Genomic DNA, 19417 nt, shown 5'->3' with positions numbered 1-19417 from the left:
TTTTTTTTTTTTTTTTTTTTTTTTTTTTTTTTTTTTTTTTTTTTTTTTTGTTTTGTTGGTCCGCAAGACTTTGTGACTGTATGAACTTTGATTGCTTAATCCTGCTTGAGCGACAGTCAATCACACTTTGACATTTCACTTGTCACTTGTCACGAATTTGTAGCATTTGTGGTAGTGATTTGAAACTTTGTCACAATAAATGGAATTGCAAATTTGTTTTTACAATTTTTTTGCATATTTTCTGTATTTATATATAANATATATATTCTTTTTAATTAACTAACACTAACACAAGTATGCTTAATGCACCGTTTTTCGGACCGCGTACATGGGCGATCCGCCGGGAACGTCTGCAAGCGCGAAAATCTGAAAGTTAACTGAATTTTTAATTCCATTAATAAGCGCCGATGGAGAAAAAAAGCAATTTACAAGTACAAGTACATGTAAGTAGCTGGCTGCGCTAGTCATAATCGTGAAATGCTTACTGAAAATCCCAAAAAATCAAAGTGCATGAAAATAATAATCAGCAACGGCGCTGGTGGCGCTGGGTAGTGGCGGCAGTGGGGCAGACGTGCAGGCGGCAGTGATGGCCAACAACCGCAACAGACAATCCAGCAAGCGGCCAAATAGCACCACTTACCCACATATGTATGTACATGCATATGTCTGTATGTCTGTAGGTGCTCGCGCACCAGTTATGACGCCAAAGTCTCGCTAATGACTGAATATCCAAAGACAATGATGAGCATAATGAAGATGGTGGCTTCACCATTACAGTTATATGGAGTACAACAATAAGCGCATAAAGTTTGCCATGATGATGCCAATGAGAGTCAAGTGCGCGCAATGGCAGTGGCAGCGTCGGCGCGAATAACTCAAGCGTTAAAGAAATTTGATTTAAAAAGAAAATTAATACGAAACTACACACATCTTTGGCGTGAAAATGAGCTGCAAGCAGAGTGTACAATAAACGCTTGTAGGTTGGAGAAACAACAAACACACAGAGAAATAGCCAGTGGTGAGTAAAAAACAAAAACAAGCTTTTAGCGAACAATACTTTGGTGGGCCAACATAATATTAATTGCAGCGAAACCTGCAAATGTGGCAAGCAAACTGATAAATAAAAGCAAATGCAGAAAAGGCGCTTATGTAGAATTGAGAAAGAAGTTAAGAAGTTGATAACATGAGCACTTGTAATGTTTGTGTTTAATGACTACAACAAATGTGGAAACACGAATTTACGTTCGGCAGGTTGCCTGCTATTTTATTGCACCAAACACGCACAGCAACACCAAATGCTATGATATTATATTTACATTTATCAAAGTTTGAGTTACTACCTAGAGGAACGAGTGCAACGAAGTCCACACTTATAAAGTGAAATATACAGTTCTTCGTATATGACTTGAAAACTATGGGAACAGCTTTTGTTGAATTTGGTGGAAACACCCATCCAGTCGACTGCTATTCAATTTCGGGTTCATACGCGTAAATTCACGATTCATCACCTGCCACGATGTCATAAACGTTTCAAAGCGCCCCTATTGCTTTTTTAACATTTCGTCCGACCAATTGAAAGCAAGCCTTTTTTTGAGCGATTGACAAATTGTGTGGTATCCAAAATGAAATCAATTTCTTTCAGTCAAATATGATGCATTTTTTGAAATAATGTCTATAGTTGTCTCAATCTCACGATAGATCACTTACCGATCTGGCAATAAATAATATTTTAAGTTACTGTGACTGTGACTGTGACAAAGCGTTCTGAGTATTCTTCTTTTCTGTTGGCGTAGACACAGCTTATATACGCAGTCATAACCGAGTTAACAACATCGCGCCAGACATTTCTTCTTTTCGTAATGTGGCGCCAATTAGAGACTCCAAGTGTAGCCACACATTGCATTTCCACATTGTCTTTTCAACTGGATGTCTTCCTCTTCTCTTGCATCGAATACTTTCGCAGCTGGAATGTTTTCGTCCATACGGATGACATGACCTAGCCAGCCGCTGTTTCTTAATTCGCTGAACTATGTCAATGTCATCATATATCTCGAACAGTTCAAAGCTCCATCGACTGCGGTGTTCGCAGTTGCCAATTGCGCTCTCGCAAAGCTTTTCTCTCGAGAACTCATCAGATGTTGTCATGGTCCATGCCTCTACACCATATAGAAGGACGGGGATGATGAGTGACTTATTGAGTTTGTCTTTATTCGTCGAGAGAGGATTTACTTCTCAATAGCCTACTCAGTCCGAAGTAGCACCTGTTAGCAAGAGTTATTCTGCGTTAAATTTCCAGGCTGCTGTTGTTTTGATGTTAATGCTGCTTCCAAGGTAGACGAGATTATCTACGACTGTCAACAGAGGCGTGGGAGCCAAATCGAGAGTGCGACGACAGTTTGTTTGATGGCAGGAGATATTATGTCTTCCCCTCGTTGATTACCAGACCCATATTCTACACTTCTTCATTCATTCTGGAGAAAGTAGAACTAACAGCGCGGATGTTGAGGCCAATGATATCAATATTATTGGCGTAGCAGCTGTACACTCTATTAGAAGATGTTAACTTCTCTATTTAGTTTTGCAGCTCGCATTATTTTCTCCAGGAGTAAATTGAAGAAATCGCAAGATAGGGAATCGCTCTGCCTGAAACCTGGTTTTGTGTAGAAGGACTCGGAGCGGGTTTCAGAGATGGTGTGTGTCGAAATTATTTTCACGGGTCATTTTCAAGATTTTGCATATGGTGAAGATCTCGTCGGTTTTGATTTTCCAAACCTTAAGCCACATAAGGTCCAAACATAGTGAGTTCAAAGATTGCAATACTAGTGATTCCAAATTCCGAAATATAAAAGACAACCTCATCAAAAATGACAGACTTTACGATGAAGTTGTGAGTTGCCAGATTGCAAAACTAGGGCTGACAAATACCGAAATATAGAAGGATGCATATTAACTATAAAATAACATCTCATTTAAAACAGCAGATATAAAAAAAAAACAACTGTTATATGTAAAGTGTTGGTAAAACAATATTCAATTCATATGTATGTACATCACACCGGTGTTCCTATATGAAGTGAGTTTTTTTTTTTCTGAAAACGATGTACTAATTTTGAATGGGAAAGTAAAAAAAAATATTATTCGATATATTGACCATTGCTTTTTACACATTTTGACTATCTTTTTGGCAAATTGTACCATGTTCGACTTTTAAAGCAAACCAATCAGACATCCAGTTTTCGACTTCTTCGTAGAAATCGAAGTACTACTGACGGAATGCTTGTCCCATCGATGAAAACAAATGCTAATCAGAAGGGGCTAAGTCTGGTGAATACGGCGTGTGCGTTAGCAGCGTTAAACATCTAGCCTGTTATGAAATATGTGTAAATTAAACTACATTATTAACGTTTCTTAGCTACCACATTTCACTTTCGGTTTTGGTTTGGCTTTTGGTTTGGCATTTGGTTTTCATCTACTTATTATTTCAAGTCAAAATAATTTCGGTAAATTTTAAAAATATTAACTTTTTTGTAAAAATCCAAATAAAAATGCCACAAATATTTTCATGCTTCGATTTGTTTTATGTGTATTTGAATGCCTATGCTTCTGAGTGCTGCTCAATGTTCCAAATATTTATTTCCCTCATTTATATATCATGCTTTGCCCTCGACATTCTCATTTATTTGATGAAGCGTGCTCACAACATCTGTATAGTACATACATACATATTTACACATGTAAGGCTCTTAACGAAATGCTAATCAACTTTGCAATTCGTAATATTTTCCTAACTACTACCGACTACCAAGTACCAGTAGTAATGTTAATCAAACATGCGAGATCGAAAAGAAAATTCCATTCGAATTCAGCGTGAAGAGTTGTGCTCTAGAGAGCATTGAGAACGTTTAACTGCTGCAGTAAACATCACGTCTGTGCATGCATAGTTGAGCAATTAAGTTTCTACAGCGTTCCAGTCAGTCAATAGCCTTAGCCTTGACTGTGGGTGGCGGGGGGATGAGATTCACACCATAAAAGTGACAATATGTACGCGTGCATGAAAGAAAACACTCATTCTGCCGCTACAGTCATATACATATTGCCACGAAACTTACTTTTTCTCAATCAACATGAAACTATTTGCCCATTGAATGTGCGTAATTACTCGTGTTTGGCGAATAGGCTTTGTTGCACGCATTTTTCCTTGATCTATTATTATTAGGAGGCTGATGAAAAACTTTGATGAAGCTCTAGTCAATTTTTCTAGCCAACGTTGTAGTGGTGTCAATGACCAATTCCCAACAACGAAATTTGCATGATTTTCACCACTGATTTCAAGGGTAACCAAAAAAAGCGTTAACTTCGGCTGAACCGAAGCTAATATACATTTCTTTTAGTAACTATGTGTTCAGTTTGTATGGAAGCTATAAGCTACATTAATTTTTCGAATATTACATTTCTGTCTTAGAAAACAATCTATACCAAATTTCGTGAATATATCTTGTCAAATGCCAAAGTTTTCCACACAAGAACTTTTTTCCGATCGTTCAGTTTGTATGGAAGCTATATGCTACAGTAATCTGATCTGAACAGTTTTGTCGGATATTACATTTTTGCCTTAGAAAATAATCTATACCAAATATTGGAAATAATTTGGCCGGATGATGCACCCGACGGCGCATTATCACGGTGATGCCCCTTTTTACGAAAAGCGTCGCGCAAAAGACACTTAAAACTCAAATAAAATTCTTTGGCGTAATTTTTTCGGCTTCGGCTCACCTTCGACATGGTATTCGGCGGATTGATCATATGTTTCCGGGTCGTAAACCAGTTATAATACGTTTAACGGCACGCTGTTTTTCAAAAATATTGAGCTTTTGTAACCAATCGTGCTTTCACTTTTCTTAGGCCCAAATGACCTTTCAAAATGGTATTTACTGATCCTTCCGATATTCCAACGATACCAATAAGATCTCTGACTATTAGGCGTCGATTTTCAAGCGCAGATTCTTTTATTTTATTGATCGTCAGTTGATGGCCGCACTGGACGTGGATCGTCGTCAACGCGTTTTCGAACCTCTTTTAATAATTTCTATAAATCAAAAACACTTGTTCGCGATTAAAATCTATCGCCAAAGGTCTTTTTCAACATACTGAACGTTTCGGCGCCAGAAATTTTGCTACACACGCAAAATCTAATGCAACTTTTTTGTTGAATAATTTCACTCATCGTAAAAATCGCCATCTGCACTTTATGTACTTCAGAAAGCCAAGCGTGTATTAAACTCTAACGATTATTTTTATGTGACATTTGGCGCAGATGCCACTGACAGTCATTACAACCTAGAAGAGAGATATTTCGGTGGATTTTGCGCGAAATTTAAATTAAAAATGTTTATATAACCTAGCTTAACTTCTCTTAAAAAAAGTCGATATGAATTTCGAAATGTTTTTATGTCTCTGTTTCGTAATGCTGTACGACAATATCATCATCGTATCCTACGGTATGAAAACCAATTATATCTACACATAGTATCCTTAAGAAGCGTTTCTTATTTTCTATTTAAGAAAGCCCTTATTTGGAATGGTTATACGTCTTGTTAACATTAAGTTCAGTTCAGTAAAGAGCTCCTTTTGAAAATTATGTGCACTACGACTACTATTACGATATCAGTAGTATATTGATTCCCCTAAACAGCTATCGGAATCTGCAATTTTCAAAACAAGATACAGTCAAGTAATTGTTGTGATAATACATATCTTTTCAAATATATGATTTTCAATTTAGCAATTTTCAATTACATTTAAGGGTTATTATCAACGTAAAATAAAATTCATAAGGACTCAAAACTCTTCCTTCGTATCTATATGAACTTTTAAAGTAGCAAAAATTCTAACTAAATTTACAACATGTTACAACTAATTTAAAATGTTCTGGTTGATTGCTACATTACATTCAAATGTCTTGTAACGATCGAAGAATTTTTGTACACACTTTGTATTTATTTTGTATATTGTGTATCAAAACTTCACACCAGTATATTTTGAAATGTCTATAAATATTTTATCTTTATAATATTTTCTCTAATGGATCTCATTTTCAACCTTTTGCAGGCGATGTCTACGTTGAATATATACAAGGACTTCCACACCTAACAGTGCCGCTGCCAAGCAGATTGGAAAAATGCCGATTTGCTCTGAGGCCCGTGTCGCACAAAGTAGGCGATCTTATCGAAATGCTGAAAATTGAAGATCACGGTATTGATCGAGCGGTTGTGCTGAACAAATGTGGTGTACGAATAGCGTCCACATGCGCCATCGACAGCCTTATGGATGAGCCATTTTGGTGAGTAATGATGGGAAAATATTTAAAAATTGTTCAGGAAGCATGCGTGTTTCCACAAAGTTCGAATCCAATTACAGAACTGATTTAGAGACAATTCGAACCCATATTAAAGCGATATAATGTCTCATGTAATCGGTTTCCTTGAAGTTTACAAAAAATGCTACTTATTTTTTTATTATTATAACATTGAAATTCTATTCCTCTCCAGGCTGCAAATAAATGATAACAAATACGAAGTGATCCCTCCTAAAAGGAAAAAAATCGACTCTGAAGACTTAAAGAGGCTTAGTGATGTTAGAACTTTAGTAGCACAAGTAAGCAAAAAAATATATTTTTATTGTATGTAAAACTTTTCAAATGTATATATTGTGTTATCATTACAGTTGTATGAAGCTTTACATGTCGGCGAATATCATTTGCATAAAGAACATGAACTAGTGAAAAAAATAGAAAATTTAAAATTTGAAATAGCACCTCTAGAAATGGTAAGAGTCTCTATAACACGCTTGCGCAACTAGGTCACAGTTGAAATTATCTAATGTTTCTTAAATTTACAGGAAAAGCAGGAACTTGCTAAACTGGCGCAACGTAAAACGGTCGTCGCAACATGGGTGGGACTCAGTTTAATGGCGGTACAATTTGGCGTCTTGGCGCGCCTTACATGGTGGGAATACTCTTGGGATATCATGGAACCCGTCACATACTTTGTTACATATGGCACCACGATGGCCCTATATGCTTATTACTGCCTAACGAAATCGGTAATATATTAGGAAGATAATAATGCTTATACCTTAGACTCGTTATAGTAATAATTGAACTCTTACGGAAAGAGTATATTCGAAGTTATTGATGAGAAAAGTTTATAATTTCAAGAACATTTCATGGTTTGTTTTTATTATTGTATGTTTTGCTCGTACTGCAAATTATATAGATGGAAATTAAAAAATCAAAAAGTCTTTTCGACCTATCCACCAAATTGCAAAATATAATAAAAGGTAATCCATTTCCAGGTTCCTTACTTTTTTAACCACACAGAAACTTGAAATCCGATGGGGAATGTTTATTATTCGAAAGAACATTCTTTGGCACGAATGTTTTGAAAGTTACCTCTTTCAAATTTTAGCCGCGGTTAGATCACAGACGGTCTATCTGTTGAGTCGAATGTTCGATGACTCGTTCGAGCATTTCGACTGATAACTTTTAAATTACACGTAAATTGTTTTGCTCCACGAACTGAATAGAAGCAAAATTGTTCGCATAGACTATAGACTTTACATATCCCCCTAGGAAAGTTTTCCAGTGTGAAATCACACGATCTTGGTGGCCAATCGACTGCCTAAAACGTGAAATTATCTGCTCACCGAAGTATTCTCTCAATACAGTCATTGATTGATGAAATCTGTGGGAAGTGGCACCGTCTTGTAGAAACCAAATGTCGCCAAGAGTTGAGCGAAAACGGTAGCCATTGATGATTAGAATAGTTCTCACCGACGTTAGTTTTGAGGAAATATGAACCAAAGATTCTAACAGCTCACGAACTACCGTTGTTTCTTCCAGATGAAATGGCAGCGCTTGAACCTCATCAGATTACTCTTCACCCCATACCAATTGAAACGGAAGTAGGCATCATTATAGAACAAATTTGGCTTGAAAACGTTGGATCTCTTGGAACTTTTCAAGAGCCCGTAGAGTGAAGCGATGTCGCTTGTGAAGGTCGAGCGAGATCTCGACGTAAAATGCGCCAAGTCTTTCCATACGTCAGTCCGAGTTGTCGCGAACTCACAGCTATGGCTGCTATATTTTCTTCACTGTGTGCTGGACGTAGACGTGCAATAATGAATTGTGGGTCTCCAGATGGGTGATTATGTTGCGAATAGTACGCTCAGTAGGCCGATTATGCTGACCAAAAGTTGAGCGTAATAAAGTTAAACGACTTGTAAATGCTATTAAGGCGTAGATCATTGGCACCTAATTCCCTCTAATTGGATCATCCGTTATTTATATTTAACGAAGGCATCATAATTGCCTACTAGGTACTGTTGCTATTTTTTATTGGGCTTTCGAAGTGAATTAAGTTGCAGATCACGAGTTCAGACCTGGAAGATCAACGTCCCATGGGGGTTGTAACAATGGTACTCTAGTTTGTGGGAAACATAATAATATACGAGTTAGGAACCGGACGGTTGAATGCAGACTTTTGTTTAATTTATTTTTGTATTGTTGATTGATTATTGATTATATATACATTTGTTATATTTCTTTCAGGAATACACTTACGAAACAGTTAGGAATCGTCTCTTTCTGATTACAATGCACAAAAAGGCCAAAAGGAAGAGCTTTGACATTGAAAAGTACAATCAATTAAGACGTGAAATCGCCGAAGCTGAATATGATTTGCGACGCCTACGCGATCCCATCAACTTGCAACTGCCGCCACATATTGATCGTTCGCAACGCTCAATACCAATTGAACCACCAACGAGCGGTAATGGCGAAACACGCCTCCTAACGGCCGTTACATCCGAAAAGAAACCCGCTAGCTTCCGACTGCCCTTTTTAGAACCAAAAAACTAGATTTTTTATATACATAAGTAATTTATCAGTTGAACATATTTACGTATGTATGTATGTATGTATGTTATGTGACTMTGTTAGTTCCCCATGGAACACAATGTTGAGTTTCACGTAAGCACAAACTGGCTTCATGCAAATGCAAATACAAAAAGCAAATACAAATATTAATAGTAGTAACATAGTAACGTACCACATATTCATATAGCGAATACAAACATACATACGCAACAACAACAACTGAATATAGTTTTAAGAGGCACGTGTTGTATTGTGCGACATCGTCGCTCGTTCGTTGTTCATTCGTTTTGTAATTTCAATTGTTTCTATGTGTTTTCATACTTACTTTTAATGCGAATTGTTATTTTTGGCCTTAACCCTTGTAATATGCTCTTGCTTAGAAAAGTTTGAAGTGACCTTCCTATCGTCTGGGTATCGTATTGATCACTTCCTATAATACCTATGTAGCTAGACTTAAATTAAATTATTATTGCCACGCAATTGTTATATGTTTACCAACACATTTACTTAATATCTATGTGTATGAGTGCATTTGAAGAACTTATATGAAAAACCGTAGTTGAATTAAATGACAAACTAGCAAATCAAAGACGGCATAACTACTGAATTATGTATGTATGTTTAAAACTTGTTCTAGGTACATAAGTGGTTATATTCGCTGTATGCGCTAAATCCTTGTATGATCACTGGCAATAAGGATGTATGCTCTCGAGAATAAGTGCTAAACAATAAAAAACAAATAGTTACTTAAGCGCCTCTGTCTCACCACAAACTTACATAAATTATTTATTGAGGAAATGTAATTTAATTTGAGGGGTTTATTTAAATAAATGTTTATGTTTCAATCGTTTGTGTTTGGTTTTTTACTTTTTTATTTTATYTTAATGTTAACCCATTTATAAAGGCACCGCCCTAATGTACGCACAGTAAACTTTTCCTGAAGAAATTCTCATGGATACCGATACCGATATCCTTAAAATATCAAAGCTGTTGTGTCTGCGTAACCGGAATGGAGCCGGATTTATATTCGGACAAGGAATGTAAGCGCAAGAAAATATCACTGTAAAAGAAAAAATTTTCGCAAAGTTAAAACTAATTCCACTTGAACACTTAATTATGGATCAAAAAGAACATCGCATATCGACAAAACGCCTGTTAAAAATTTTTTGAGGCGATCAATTCCAGCCAATCTTTTCTAGAGAAACGGTGAAAGAGAAAGTGTCTAAATGTTTCCACCTCATCTTTCTTGTTGCAACTTTGACAAGTCGTGTCTACCAAAATCTTTCACTTTACCACGTGAGTGCCAATGGGTTTCAAGCTTGGGTACCTATCATTGTGGCGATGTGAACCTTGTTAAGACTTTGGCAATCCCACAAGTGCTAGTTGCTTAATTCGTTCGAAGCCCATAATTCCAGCACCCGAATGGAAGAAGAATAAGCTTGATGCTAATGCTAGTGAGGGCATGTAGTACTTGATTAGCTTTGAGCTCAAGACCTGTAAAGCAGGTCCGCTAATCCCCACTTCAAAGAGGTATATCTGCTGCTACCTTGATAGCTGTATTCTGTCCTTTTGAGAACTCCCGACAGAATATCCGCCTTCCAACATTACCCTTGCGCTTTGATCGCAGCGCAGCAATTCCGCCCCAGTCACATATCCCTCATAACTATGTTCGCGAAAAAGATGCCACTAGCATCTCTCTAGTGAGTGAAAGTAAAAGCTATAACTCGACTCAACTCATCGAAATTATTCGATAGGTAAAGGAAACCGAACTGCACCTTCCGGGATGCCTCTATTTCCTTTCGTAGTGCTTACATACATATTTTACTAATGTGTTTAGGAAAAAGACAACAAAACTTAATTGACACTTGAATGGTGAAAACAAAACACTTGTAGCACTTGTCCGCAGAATGAGGATTCCGATATAACAGACCTCAAGCAAATTACTATTACCGAAACGCAACTCTTAGAAATCTACTGCCGCCCTAGCTATAGCTTACGAATGCGTCTTGAGATAAGGTAGAGCTTACCCAAAATCCACTCAAATCAAAATGAGGCTGGTCAAGCTGTATTGCCGATATTTGATGATGTTTTTGTAGCCAATATGTGGTTTCAACAAAACGGTGCTACATGTCATACAAACTGTAAAACACTTCAATCTCTCCATGAGACATTTACAGGTCACTTCTTTTGTTTTGGTGATCAAAATTGGCCCCCTAGATCGTGTGATTTAGGACCATTAGATTTCCTTTTATAGGTTTTTTTTTAAATCACAGGTATATTGAAACAAGCTCAGAACCATACGTGCTTTAAACGAGAAGATTGAACGTTGCTTCAATGAATTTCAAGCACATCTTTGCAGAAGAATCATGGAAAGTTCCGACCAACCAGTATGTACATATGTCGTAGTCATTGGCCCTTTGTATTATTCCATAAATAACACTATAATATCTGATTTATAATTTAATAAAAAAAAATGCAATCTAAGGACTATAAGTTATATTTTCTAGTTAATTCCAATTTTAATTTTCTGACACCCATTATATAATATATTATGTAAGATGAGGAGATTACTTTTAGGATGGCCTTTTCTGCCCTCGAAAGTCATGTTTTCCGCTGAAGGAATCAAAAATTTTTCGAGAGTCGGCTTATTATATTTATGAGCACTATAAATGATCCATGAATTAGTTAACGAAAGCATTAGGAGTTTAAAAAAGGCTTTTTTTCATCACTTTTGAAATTTGCTTTCGAAATCGTAGAGCCCTGTATTTYGAGTTCAGAGTAATTTCTTCTTCTTCTTTATTGGCGTAGACACCGATTATGCGATTATAGCCGAGTTAATAACAGCGCGCCAGTCGTTTCTTCTTTCCGCTACGTGGYGCCAATTGGATATTCCAAGCGAGGCCGGTTCCTTTCCTTCTCCACTTGGTTCTTCTAACGGAGTCTTCCCCCGGCGGATACCGCGTCGAATACTTTTAGAGCTGGAGCGTTTTCGTCCATTCGGACAACATGACCTAGCCAGCGTAGCCGCTGTCTTTTAATTCGCTGAACTATGGCAATGTCGTTGTATATCTTATACAGCTCAACATTAACAGTCCTTTAGCGGATAAAAATCAGGGACCGTTTCGGTTATATAGACCTCACTGTCGTGGGAACGGTTTCTTGGAAAGGTTGTCTATTGTTGATCGAAACGATCAGTTGATTTTTATATAATTTATTTTTTGTTTTTTTCTTAAGAAGAATATTTAGCACAAACTAAACTTAAAACAGCTTATATCTAAACATTTGAATCTTTATATAATACATACATATGTATATCTTAATGAAAAATACTACCCTGACTTGAAAGAAAAAATGGTAAAATAATACTAAAAAAAATCAACGTTATAAACGAAAGAGTTTTTCTGTAACTTGAGATCTTGTACATGATATATATATAAGTATAGGTACGATGGTGTTTCAGATTAAAGGAATACCATTCAATGCAGGGATGATACCCTAAACGCTATATAACCTAAAATGAAAAACTCCAATTGACACTATCTGTATATAACACACTAGCAATAGATTATAAAAAAAAAATAGAACTATAGTGTTTTGTGATTTTTTGTATAAACACCCCCTCGTAGCTTCCTGAACTATACTACTAGACTATCCTCTGCACACTTTCCTACTTATCTTCGTATAGTATTAGAATTTATTGAACTAAAATTTGGCAAAAAATGCTAGGGTTGTGGTCACTATTGAAATTATACTCAAATACTATTTATATTTATAAACTAATACTAGTGCATTTTTGCTAATTCTTAAATAATGTTTTTGTTAAAATAATGTCAGAGACTCAATAAAACTTTATCTAAAACTTTAAGTTGCAAGGCAAGTATATATAGTAACAATATAAATAACAAAGAGAAAAGTAAAAGACCTTTCCCAAACCTATAACACAAAACAATTCCAGCACAATCATGCACTCTCATGAAGTTTTTTTCATAATTTCGATAATAAGTTTTTTTTAACTGCAACAGATCATTCTAGATAACTGGGAGTATCTAGACATTGACCTGAATTCCAATACCAAAGTATCTATTTAGACATTTTCTGGAACTGAAGTTCTTAGTGCTTCGAACAGCTTCTTTCAAGGAGGTGAGCATTCACTCCGATAACAGAGCGGCAAGTTAGTCAAGAGTGTGTGTTCTCACAAGAAATAGTATTACGCTCTTCAACATCAGATTCGCCTAGTCATAGCGGAATCGCTGGAAACTATAAACCCCATCACGTTCACATCGGAGTGAGAAGGAGTCGGGTCTCTGTGGTCACCTTGCACTCTAGCGTTAGGCTTATGGACCTTACGTCCAAATACTTTATCCTCCATTCTTCAGTATTTGCTAAACTAAGGTTTAAACACCTCAACAGTCATACCATCGGCGAAGCAGCAAACATAGCCGAAATTAATATTGGCTGCCTCAACAAATTTGTGCTTTGTCGATTCGTAAGGGTCTTATGATCTAAGTATTATATAGGGGTTTTAGGTACCACCACGGACCGGCCTTAAAAGATCCCATTTTCAGGATCGTCTATATAGCATAACCTCGTCACTCCGTTTGCTTCATACCTCTTGTTTCCCATAATTTTTGAATTTCCACTCAAACTCCTATGATTTTTTACAATTTCTGTTAAAGCCCATAACACCAATATCGATTTCTTAACTATTTATCTCTCTATTGGTAGTGAGCTTTAATAACTCATTAATATTGAGAAAATATCTTATATGAACAGACTGAAAACATTAATATTTCTTCTTTTTCTTTATTGGCGTAGACAACGCTTACCGAGTTTATAATAGTGCGACAGTCGCTCTTCCTTTTCGCTGTTTGGCGTCAATTGGAGATCCCAAGTTTAGCCACGCCCAGGGAAAGGTTTTTCCAACGCAATGGGGGTCTTCCACTTCCTCCGCTTTCCCCGGCGATTACTACGTCGAATACTCTCAGAGCTGCAGTGGTTTCATCTTTTGGACGGCATGACCCAGCCAGCGTAGCCGCTGTATTTTTATTTACTGAAATATGTCAATTTCGTCGTATTTCTCGCGCAAGTCATTGTTCCATCTACTATGGTATTCGCCGTTGCCAATGAATAAAAGACCATAATTCTTCCGAACTTTTCTCTCGAGAACTCGTAACACTGGCTCATCATATAGCAGGACGGTGATGTTGGATGACTTGTAGAGTTAGACCTTTGTTCGTCGAGAAAAGGCTTTACTTCTAAATTGCCTATTCACTCCGAATTAGCAACTGTTGGCAAGAGTTATTCTTCGTTGGATTTGGAGGCTCACATTGTTGCTGGTATTAATCCAGGTTCCAAGGTAAAGGAAACTATCCATTACTTCAAACTTATGACTGTCAACAGTGACATGGGAACCAAGTTGCGAATGCAACGACTGTTTGTTTGATGACAAGAGATATTTTGTCTTGCCCTCGTTCACCACCAGACCCAATTGCTTAGCTTTCTTATCCAGTCTAGAGAAAGCAGAACTAATTTTTGTTAACTTTTTAACAAAAATGTTAGGTTATGTACTGATGTTACTCATATTCATTTGAAATCAATTTTCCTGGCCTGTATAGCTCTGTTAGAATAATCACTGAAGTATGCCATTTTTAATGCAACTATTTTGTGAGTATCGAATTTCTTCTTTACATTGGCTTCCCCTTATTTTTTGCCATAAAATACGTGTGGAAAGTCCCACTTTGGCTTTGTATTTAAGCAAGTTTTGTAGTTTTTATAGAAAATTGTATATTTAAACACTTCATTCTATTTAATCCCTCGTTAAAACATCGAACATTAATCGCACGTTTATTAAGACCCGTCTCTTAAAAAATAATGAATTTCTATAGCAACTATATTATATGCTAAAAAAGGTATGTACATGAAATTGTGTACACATATAATTTGTATGTATGTAAGGCAAAATTCATATACTATTTTCATTAAGCACAAAGGAAATTTATTTCATTTTCTATATCATATTGTTCAGGGCTTATGTATCTAAATTATAATGAACTACTACTAAATATATATTTAAAAACTATTTAAATAAAATGTGATTGACATCAAGTGTTTGAAACTAATTTTTAAGCTGTAAACTATAACTTTGTATATACACATAAACATTAAAAAATTTAAATACCAATCCATAAATATTAATATGCTATAATTAGTAGACTAACAATGCACACAATTTATTAATTTGTTAATTTTTTAAATAATTTACTACTTTGATTTCAATATGCCAAATGAGTTTATGTTTCACAAACTGCTGTATTTATTTTCAAATATTCAACAAAATTATAAACTTTTTCCCTAAACATAGCATAACTTGGGGGATTAAAAAGTCAACTAATAACAACTTTCAAATTGATCAATATATTTATTTCATTTCTTTATGGATTTTTCCTAACAACTCTCTTTATCCAATCTCCTTCTCCCTCTCATCTAAATCTCTATATTCCAAATACTTTTTAACCCTAATAAATATGCTTACTTACCATACAAGTATATCCATATTTAACTAACAATTTCCTACTTCTATCTAATATCGTAATACTGATAGTAAAAAATTTATACTCCAACATAAACAACTTACAGTTTTAATTAAAACACGAAAAAAGCTTAAATTCGGTTGCACCGAACCTACAAATAATATCCTTCACAAATAAATAGTTTTTCCATAAAGGAATTTGAATTTCATCCTTCCGTAGTGACGTGTGAAAATTTTCAGATCGATATCTCCAAAACTGAGAGAATAGTTTGACGGACAAGGCTAAACTGACTTAGCACAGTTGTTAACATAACAGAAGGTGTAAACCTTCTGGTGAACACTCAAGAGGCAATTAAGGCTTTCCGTAACGCCGTTCCGTTACGTTAGGCAGGAAGATGATTTCTAGACACTCGACTCACCTGTCTACCCAGTCATTTAGGAATAGAAGAAAATGAAAAGTCAGTTGAGCTAGCCTATTCAGAGCCACCTGAAAACATAATTTCTCTAAGCTAACCCAGACCACTTAGTTCCTTCAAGGTTTTTTAAAGCAACGCACCATAAAGGAACACCTCAAATCTTGGAACAATAGCAACACGGGGTATACCACACAATTACTTTGGGGTAGTGCTGATTGTGGACAGATCAACAAGCTTCTAACAGGTTTTTCAATAAGAGCGCTACAAAGTAGATAAAAAAAAACGGTTTAGGATATATATATTCCTTTAAAAGAACATTCGATGCCATTATGTCTGGAACTCGAATTCTTTTGTATGGCCACCACGGGCTCTCGTTCAGACGCTGAGCCCAATTTTCGACGGTTTTCAAGCATAAATCTCCCGATAATGCTGCAATTTCATTTTCGATATTCTTATGAACTTCATCAATTCTTACTGGCTTGTGCGCTTGATGTATCCCCACAGGAATTAGTCTAACGGAGAGAAATCACACGACCAAATTTCGGTAGTAAATTTTAATAATTTCGAATCGTTGTTGGATCGTATATCTTTTCACGATGTAATGGTAAACCTTACTGAAGAGAAATGTCAAAAGAGCGGGAAAAATATGACGTCGTTTGCTGTCCCTATCGATCTACTTCTTACATATTCTCTAAAAGATATATCAAAAAAACAAACACTTCCCACAGTCCAAATAAATTGAACTTTGAAATGTATGTTCCTACAATAGCCCATAGATTATATGTCCTTCTTTATTGACGTAAACACCGCTTACGCAGTTATAGCCGAGGCTTTTATTTCCTTTTCATGGGGGGCGTTTTTTACGTGGCGATTCCCAAACCCAGGAAGGGTGGTTCTCACTTTAGCTCACGTTCAAACGAATGTTCTTTGGATTCCCAGAGGATACTTTGTCTAAGACCGGAAGTCATGAGCTGCTTGAACCATATGTAAAAGCCGTTTCTGGCCACTCCCAAGTGAATGACGTTCAGAGAGCTTCCTCACTTGCATGAACACACATAACTCCATCCTCAGATGTCCTTACCAAAATTGTATTCAGAGGTGTTTTGAAGCCGCTGCTTGCTGTCCAATAAAATTAAAGAAAGTTAAAACAAAAAGTCGAACTATCTCTGCAATACAATTTACCCAGTTACTCTCGATGGAGATACGAGGTGTGTTCAAAAAGTATCGCGAATTTTGTGTTTTTTCAAAAATTATTTATTTATTCATGAGTATCTATTTTGTCCCCTTCAAAGTAATCCCCATTTTTACACTTGTGCCAACGGTTTTTCCAATCTTCGAAGCACTTCAAAAAATCATTTTTTTTATCTTCTTCAGCTCCTCCTTCGATGGCGTCTTTATATCGTCAAGAGAAGCGTAAAGTTGTCCTTTCAGGGGGCCAGATCTGTGGAATACGGTGGCTGCGCCATCATTAGCGTGTTGCTTTTTTCCAAAAAGTCGCGCACAAGCAACGATGTGTGAGCAGGGGCATTACCGTGGTGCAAAAGCCAATTTTTGTCACATCTTTTCCGCCTTTTTTTACCATCGATAAACGTTGCTTCGGTCCAAGGTGGCTTCTCCGCATGCCACAGTCAACATTCGGAATGCATCCGCGCACTTAATTTCGTTTTTCACACAAAATTTGATATAGGTTCTTTGATCCATTTTTTTGAATAGATAAAAATCGAAGACGATCCAAAACACGTGCAAGCAAAGCAGCTGTCAACAATTAAATGAACATTCAAAATGGCCGAGCTTGTTGGCATAAGTGGGAGACATGAGTGTCAACATAACGCCACAAAAAATTCGAAATTCGAATATACGTAAACCGCGAAAATTCAAAATTCGCGATACTTTTTGAACAGGCCTCGTATACTTGTACTACTTAAAGAGTCCTTCGACTCATCTCTTTCTCTACACTTTGCATCATATTTACATAAATTTCTATTTAGTGATAATTTACTATAAATATTTTATAAAAAAATCGACTTTAAACTTAATTTTATCATACCTAAGTATGTTTAGTATATATTTACCAAATATTTATTTTAGTAAATATTATAAAGCTTTTTAACGGCAATAAAACTATTTAACTAATACTTCAACTAGTTAGAAAATAAAACTATTTTATATAGATACTTTTTTCTAAAAATAATGATACAATGGTTATAATTTTGCTAAAAACTATTTCACTATTATGGTCTTCGATTCGCCACAACTTAGAAATAGACGAAACGAACAAGCAACAATCATAAATGTATTAAAAAATATTATACCACTTTAATGCGATATTTAAACAGCCTTTCGCATTGAATTCAGCTGTACAACATTAGTGTTGCTTTCCAATGTCAATTTTTTGACAAGGGAACAGTGTGAAAAATTAGCGAGCAGTGAAGTGGCGAATCGAAGACGGCTTATATTTAGTAACTGTATGCTTATAAATATAATAACGAATTTAATATTCATAAAATACGAAGTAAGACATAAAGAAATTATTAAAGTAAATATATTAGAAACTGAAAATTGAAGTTCTTAACTTGAAACGATACCAAAGCTAACAGAAGAGTACGAAAACTTATAAAAGCTACGTTATCCTATAACACAAACGTATGTATATACATATAAGTGCTTTAATAATTTAATATTTTAACTTTGGATATTTAAAATAGGTTTTTTTATATAAACGATAATTGTTACAACAATATACCAAAAAAACATTAACAAGTTATTTAGAAAAAAGAGTTAAAACTTGAAGTAGCCAATTAATGGGCACGAATGTTGAGCAAACAAACAACTATCTATGAATTTCTATTTAGTGATGATACAATCATTTAAATAAAAAACATAAGCATTTTAATAAATGAACATCCTTCCCTTATTCACAAAAAAATCTTTGAACTTACTAAGAAAAAATTTAAAATACATAACTACTACTAAATGAAACTAAATGATGCTGAAGGATATAAAACATTTGAAGGTTAAGCTGTCGTTTTGGACCAAGAAACTGTTAATAAAAACACGCCAAAAATAAATTGTAAATAAAAATATGAATACATATTAGTAAATATATGAGTAAATATAATAAACGATGCCATTTCCAACGAAATATAAAAGCTTTCTTATTAATTATTAAGTTACCGTTGGATACCATGATCTTTGGTATTTCTGCCTGTCAAACGATCGTAGCGGAATGACGCTAGCGGAACAGATAGATGATTTGACTTCCTACACAATTAATGACGAAGCCTCCACGAGAATTATGGACACCTGTAATAGCTTGCCCGATAGTACCATAGCTAGTGGTGGTTCGATAAATTGCATAATTTGGCAACCTACGCTAACTCTCATATCAGACTATCTGCCCATAATTACCTCGATCAAGAAACCTCTCGACTTCTGAGGCCTCAATTCCACAAGTTGATCGCAGCAGCTACCGCTCGCTTCATACCGACTATAAGAATTTCTAACTATTTCTCAGCCGAAGCAGCTGCCTCAGTTAAT

The 19417-nt window shown here is 35.7% G+C and overlaps 2 protein-coding genes across 5 annotated transcripts in view; one reads left to right on the top strand and one right to left on the bottom strand.

The window, feature by feature from the left end:
* The window catches only part of LOC108977198, a 90412-nt gene extending 90044 nt beyond the window's left edge, over positions 1-368 (bottom strand). The window contains exon 1 of one of the 3 annotated variants that reach the window (XM_018946773.1): positions 291-368. The gene's annotated coding sequence lies outside the window, so the exon portion shown is untranslated. The remainder of the gene's footprint in view (positions 1-290) is intronic. The other 2 variants (XM_018946772.1, XM_018946771.1) reach the window with 2 other exon arrangements.
* Positions 1-9780, top strand: part of LOC108977199 (calcium uniporter protein, mitochondrial) — a 165365-nt gene extending 155585 nt beyond the window's left edge. For both annotated transcript variants that reach the window (XM_018946778.1, XM_018946777.1), the window contains exons 3-7: positions 6109-6340; positions 6549-6654; positions 6724-6825; positions 6898-7101; positions 8609-9780. In XM_018946778.1, coding sequence (XP_018802323.1) covers positions 6109-6340; positions 6549-6654; positions 6724-6825; positions 6898-7101; positions 8609-8917 — 953 coding nt within the window. In that variant the 3' untranslated portion in view covers positions 8918-9780. The remainder of the gene's footprint in view (positions 1-6108; positions 6341-6548; positions 6655-6723; positions 6826-6897; positions 7102-8608) is intronic.
* Positions 9781-19417: the final 9637 nt, after the last annotated feature.

This window comes from Bactrocera latifrons, unplaced genomic scaffold (assembly GCF_001853355.1).
Source record: "Bactrocera latifrons isolate USDA-ARS-PBARC rearing strain unplaced genomic scaffold, ASM185335v1 scaffold_85, whole genome shotgun sequence".
Lineage (NCBI taxonomy): Eukaryota > Metazoa > Arthropoda > Insecta > Diptera > Tephritidae > Bactrocera > Bactrocera latifrons.
The sequence above is the reverse complement of the archived record's forward strand: the minus strand, read 5'-3'. Positions and strand labels throughout refer to the sequence as shown.